At 29.0% G+C, this 6800-nt stretch overlaps 1 protein-coding gene across 3 annotated transcripts; it reads left to right on the top strand.

The window, feature by feature from the left end:
- The first annotated feature begins 475 nt into the window (after positions 1-475).
- On the top strand, positions 476-3628 carry LOC106471156 (glutaredoxin-1-like). Of its 3 annotated transcripts, none has more exons than XM_013931744.2 (2): positions 476-942; positions 2407-3628. In XM_013931744.2, the coding sequence occupies exons 1-2, from the start codon at positions 694-696 to the stop codon at positions 2518-2520; spliced, it is 363 nt and encodes a 120-aa protein (XP_013787198.1). In that variant the 5' UTR covers positions 476-693; the 3' UTR covers positions 2521-3628. The 3 variants fall into 3 exon arrangements, 1 of the variants encoding a protein (XP_013787198.1); XR_002613203.1 differs by lacking the exon at positions 476-942 and adding an exon at positions 1077-1202 and having other exon boundaries at positions 2407-2494; XR_001291540.2 differs by lacking the exon at positions 476-942 and adding an exon at positions 1189-1275 and having other exon boundaries at positions 2407-2487.
- Positions 3629-6800: the final 3172 nt, after the last annotated feature.

The raw sequence follows: 6800 nt of genomic DNA, 5'->3' as shown, positions 1-6800 counted from the left end.
AGTTCTAGAAACAAGAGAGCGTGAGAATTGTCACGTGATCTCGATGACGCAACAATATCATCACCATATTTAAGTAATTTATTGACTATTCCTTCATCTATGTCACTGATTTAATCAAAAGGAACAAAGATCCTAAGTCTGAGCTCTGTGGTACCTCACTTGTGACATTAATCCAGTTTGACTGAACTGCATTTGTAACAACTCACTGCTTTCTTCCATCCAGCCACCTTTCTATTCAATTAGCTAACTTATCCCCCAAACCAAAATTTTTTTTACTAGCCTTTTATCAGTTATTTTCTACTGATAATTTAAAGAAACCCACAAAGAAAGAACTGCATTGCAACAATAATTTATTTCAATAAAGATTTCAAGGCAAATTTTTGAAGTTCGGAAATTGAATTGCTCAATAATTTTATTTTTCCTAAGTATTCCTCTGGACTAGTTCGTTCTTCATGTTTGTGTGTGTGTGTGTGCCAGTCTGAAATACGTTTTGTTTATAGAATTTTATTCCGTTATTATTAAAAGTAATAAATATAAAATACTTACTTTTTCAAAGTGGCAGAATTTATCATCAGTTTTGATTCACAGTAAACAACGCCCAGTGTTAGCAGATGGTGTTGACATTAGTATCAAAAGACTATATATAGCATAAATTAGTGGTTGATGGTGAGTCGGTTATAAAGTTTCACTAATATGGGAAGTATTATTGGCAAGAGCGAAGCTATGAGTGATGAAGAAATAAAAACATTTGTCACATCAAAAATTAATTCAAAAAAAGTGGTGATATTCTCGAAGTCGTACTGTCCTTACTGTAAGAACGCGAAGAAAATTTTTCTTAAATACAATATGTTTCCCGAGTTTCTAGATATAACTGACATAGAAAATAGAGAGGACTGTCAGAAAATCCAGTCGTATCTTCGAGAAATTACTGGCGCAAGCAGTGTAAGTTGACTTCATACTACTAGCTAGACCCATAAAGAATAAAAATAGCAATCAGAAAATAAATATGAATAGCCGCTTTCTAATTTAAATTTTAATAATGTGGAAGATCTATAATATATATATATCGTTTTTTACTATCATGGCGGTTAACAGTGTCTGGCTGAAGTTTAAATCGGCTCGTTAAATATTTGTAACAATATGTTGCCTTTAGTTTATGCTCGGATCTACAGACATGAACATCGTTAATTAATGTGTAACTGGTATGTTTGAAGATAAAGTGCAGTCATCAGTGACGTAGATTAGCTGTCACATTATTTCTTCATCAATTCTTTGGTATATAGCATTAATTTAAATTTAGAACAAGTTTTTGAATTTGCTGAGAAGAAATTAGGCTGTTAAGCTTAAAGATTATACATTTTATAACTGCTTTTTATCTTTTTTTTTTCAAGTGCACATTTCTTAGGATTTTAGATGTAAAAAATTGTTATATTAATTTATGCACCAAGCAGAGAAGATAGTCCATTAATTTAATCATTTGATGTTAAAATACTCATCTCTGTAACTTAGTAAAAAGGTTTTGTTTTGACAAAGTTCAACCATAATCTTTACATCATAAAGCAATTGGTACAAGTCAAATAGAAATTCTTATAAAATTTTCAAAACATTTGTTGCTTAATATCATTATTAGTGTACAGTAAATTATAATTGATGTTATCAAAATGGTAATATTACTTGTACTTACTTTCCTTTTTAAATTTATATTAATTATAGAATACCAAAGATTTAAGAGAGTGAGATGGGCATTCTATTGATGTTAGGCTTTTTATGCACAGTCTATTATTAAAAAAGTAAAATAATTTTTATAAATCCTTCTCCTTATAATAGGCCTACAGGTTGCAAAAGAAAATTCAAAATATTCAAGATACACATGAGATGGAGCTCATTATTATCTTATGTTATTTCCTTAAGAGTGATGTTTAAAGTTCTGATGACAATACCACAGCAAAAACAAATGTTGGTTAATGTCACTGTACACAAGAATATCTTCCGATCACAAATACTAATTTTTACATGACTATAATTAGTTATTTTTTGTAAATATTTATTTATAGAGAAAGTTGACCTGCTTTGTTGGTTTTAAAGACAGAACTGTAACTTTTTTTTCTGTTCTATATCCAATAATGTCAGTATGTAACCTAGTTACTTCAAATAAATATTAATGGAACATTCATGCTATCTACATATACAATAGACACAAACAGCCAATCCCTTTACCAAAAATATTGTTAATGGTGAAATAATATATTCTAATCTTTGTAAGTAATAATTTAAGAACAGAATATTTAATTAGCTATATTCATTACCAGTTGACTTGTATTTTTGATCTAAGTCAGTAGCTTGTTCTGATTGAAAGTTAAAATTAATTATTATCTTTTTACCTGTTGTCATCCATTATAATTTTAGGTTCCAAGAGTATTCATTAATGGAAAGTGTATTGGTGGTGCTGATGAAACTGAAGCCTTAAATATGTCAGGACAGCTTGAGATTTTGTTAAGGGATTGCGGAGCAATAAATTAGTGATGATGACTTCACTTGATTGCCTCTCATTGTACCCTTTAATTTATTAATCTGTTAATGATGTTTTCATGCTGAAGATGGTTTGTTTATTTAGTTTTAAAAAAATCTTTGTTTGTATTGTGAGATGCCATAAAATTACTATTTAACACAAACATATTTATTTGTGAAAACAAAAGTGCCATTAGTGATGACGACTTCACTTGATTGCCTCTCATTGTAATATTGTTGTACCCTTTAATTTATTAATCTGTTAATGATGTTTTCATACTGAAGATGGTTTGTTTATTTAGTTTTAAAAAAATCTTTGTTTGTATTGTGAGATGCCATAAAATTACTATTTAACACAAACATTTATTTGTGAAAACAAAAGTGCCAAAGTTTCATGCCTCTTATTTGGAAGTTTTTTGCTATCTGTACATTTTACTAGTTTTGTGATTAGATGGTGTCCAACATTTTTATTATCGTCTTTTTTTTTTGGAAGGAGAAAATTTAGAAGGTTTAATTTTGGCTTGCCTTAAATCTGTACAAGTGTTTGAGATGAAATAGAATTAACTCTGACGAAACCAAGTAGTCTATCCAAGTCACCTGATAGGGTCCAATTTAGGCTAAAATTCCTATTGTTAAAAGTTGCTTTCACAAAAACAATCAAAGAAAAAATAGTAGCTTTCCAAAAGATGTATAAAATATGTATTTTCTTAATATTAAGGGGAAATGATACTATCAGACTCATCTTTCAAGTAAAAACTTAAATAGAAAAAGTGGTATGAAAAAAGAAAAACAATGTGGAGCCTCAAAATTCATCGACACAATTTTAACAAATAAAAAAGCTCAGATTATTAGTAGAAAGAAGAGTGCTTAGTTCAGTCCTTTTACTGATAGAAAATTGTATTATTTTTTTTGTAATACTAAAACAACTCTTTCAATTAGAATAATTAATGCTTACTTATGTTGATAGGGTTAAGTTAACAATGGGTGCTAACACAAAGTTTTGCTCGCCAGTTTTCTTGTATGTAGTGCACTTCTCATATCTCAAGTCCCTTACTGAAAAACAAGCTTAATATTCACAAAACTGACTTAATTGGTTGACAATAACAGATAAACTAACAAACTCATTAACTCAACAACCAAACATTTATTGAAGCTGACTGACTAATCAGTCATTATCTATTCTAACCTAATTCACTTTTTATACAATTCAAATTGTTTCCTAAACCTTCAAGAAAATTCCAGATTTTAAGCCGTGTGCTCATCATATGACATCAAAACTTTCTATAGCCACAAGGGTAGGGAACTAATACTGGGAAGAAAACATAATGTGGTTTAAATGTCATTTATCAACTTGATGGTGGACCTAATACATATTAATTGTATATTTAATAATTTTTTTAAACCTATTGTCAAATTACCTTTATTTGATGAAAAACAAATTTTAAATTAATTTTTGGAATTATCATTTTATGATATAAAATTGTTTTGAAACACATGTGTTTTAAGCCATTACACTTTAAAATGTACTGATCATTAAAAAAACAACTTGTTTTGAACATTCTATAATATTAGGATACCTTAGTTACCAGATCATAATTCATAACATTCCTTTGTAGGTTTTATTTTGCACTGATAATCATTAGCTGATAACATTGTTTCGAATGTTCATTATCCATGACAGTAGAGAAAAGTATATTCCTATAAATCTTGTGAACTTGGTATAGATATATTGAAAATAAAAAGATTTATTTATGTTAACTGACATAGAACAAAAATGTAACCAACTGTAGTGTATCCATGAAAATAAATATTATGTATCTGCTTGTTTGATAATTTCCTGTAAAAATTATTTCCGAGAAACTTCAGCGATACAAGTCCTTTCTCAATTAAAACTAGTTTATTCTTTCTCGTTACAAACTTTGTAATACACTTAATTTTCACAGTCACTTTAAACTTAACTACTTTTATAAACACATGCTATAATTCACAGTGATTCACACACTTTACTTATGGTGCCTACTGTTTGCTTGAATTGATTATCTCAATTATTTCTCTTCAATCTATATCCGACTTAAATACTAAAAAAGGAGGGCATTTAGCAAATAATGGGACATTCGTGAGGTTCCCCGATCCTTCTAGAAACTCCAGCGTGCATGACTTCTGCTGTCATTACAATATTTTGTTTTTGTTATTTAAATAAAGTTGGTTTAAATCATATAACATTATATTTTTAAAAGTTAATTTTCAGAGTATACATTCTTCTATAATAAATGAGCCTTGTGCTTTATGTTCTTTACAGTTATATCCAAAATTTTCTGTGATGCACCAAAATTATTACACCCTTAGTGCAACACTATTCCCCTAAATTATGAAGTCTCTAGAACAATCCTATTGCACAAATAAATCGATGGTACATAAATAAACAAAAATGTGACTACTGACACTTGACAGACATCACAATCATTAATTAAATGTGTGAAACAAAGTAGAATCAAACTTATGACTAACAAAACAAAATCTTCTATTTTTATGCATTTATCACAAAGATAGATTTAAAATTTGTAGTTTATTAATAACATAAATCCTACTTTATTGAATATATTAAGTTTTGTGCATCCAAACAACACAAAAATACAAAAGCTTCTTATTTCTATAGTATAAAACTAGCTATAGTTAGGTATAATTTGATTTTGATCAAAAATATTTTCAAAATATCATGCTACAATACCAAATAAGGTGGGGGTCATTTGTCACCGATACATGTTTTCAGCATTGCCATATTTGTATGATTTGTAGAGGAAATATACTTTCTTCAATCAGCAAAATAAATTGTCAAATAAATATTTTAATGAATATCGAATAACTGACAACTGATCAGATATACAAAATGAAATTTCTGATACGTAATAAAAAAAGTTATAGATAAAATGAGGTATTTTTAGATTTTTCAAAGCAGTACTTCACAATAAGACTTCAAGAACTTTATAATCTAAAGAATTATACATATACTAAATAAAGTTTTATGGTTGTGGTTTTTCACATAGATGCTATTTAAAAATATTTATATTACTTTATGTCAGAACATATAGACTGGTGGAATGCTTTTGGAACCTCATTGTGATAAATAAATATCAAGCCTCTGTTCGAGGTATCTTGGTTTTGCAGTTGTCAGAAAGAAATAACATCAGAAACTGTGAGTATATTAATTTATAACTTTTTTTTTTTTAACTGTGGGCTTCTTACAACATAGGTATAGTTAAGTTCATTTGTTTTTTTACATAGTTTATTTTCTGTTTATTTAATTTGAAAATTTATATACGTATATTTGTTCTTTCATTTTGTTTAACAATAAAGTTATTTATTTAATTTTTCCATTTCATCATTCTAGTTGAACCAACTACAGTCAGTTATCTTCAAGAGTCATGACAATAGTTGATTAAGCTGAAAAACCCTGAATTAATAAAACATGATAATGAGAAATCATTATGGCAATTGATTCATGGTTCTGTAATCCATACTTGACTCCACGAGAGTCAAATAGGGGTTGATCAGAACAGGAAACAAGGTGATAATCACTGACTACAAAACAACTGCACTAACTAGTGGACAACAGTTATTACAATTTTTCTGAAAACAATCTTCAAAGTAGGGAAGCACATATAAACTATAACAAATAGTGATTGATGCTACCATGGTGCTCCAAACTGATGCACAGGAATATCAGCATCATTAAAAATGTGATGTTTGTTTGTACAAGAATGCAAATCCATATGCAAGCCTTGATGGAATCAAGGCCTGCAAGTGTAGAAAGAAATGTTCTCATGGGCAAGCCAACCATATCTGACATTCTTTGCAGTAAATAAAAATGGATAAATATTTCAGGAGATTTAGATCAACAAACAAGAGCAATACATTCAAAGCATGCAAAAATGGAGAAAGCTCTGTATCTTTTGATGTGTGTGTGATGTTATATCAAGAAATGCATGTTGATGATGATGATGAAATGTTTAATTAAAAAGCTAAATCAACTAGGATAACAGCTTGGTTTAACAGAGATTGGATACTCCAGAGGATAGCTGCAATGTTTCAAAGGCCACTTTGGAAAAAAGAAAAACAATGTTAAAATGCGATTGCTGCAGGTAGAGAAGATCTACGAAAGGTTCTGGCAATTATGAATTGGCAGATATGTACTGTACAGTTGAGATTGGTTTATTCTAAAGTTTGTGACTTAATTATTCTTAAGCAAATCCACCAGTTCAGGCTACACAAATTTTTTCATTTAACAGTTGCTT

Source organism: Limulus polyphemus, unplaced genomic scaffold (assembly GCF_000517525.1).
Source record: "Limulus polyphemus unplaced genomic scaffold, Limulus_polyphemus-2.1.2 Scaffold4443, whole genome shotgun sequence".
Classification (NCBI taxonomy): domain Eukaryota; kingdom Metazoa; phylum Arthropoda; class Merostomata; order Xiphosura; family Limulidae; genus Limulus; species Limulus polyphemus.
Note: the sequence above shows the minus strand (reverse complement) of the source record. Positions and strands in the feature narration are given on the sequence as shown.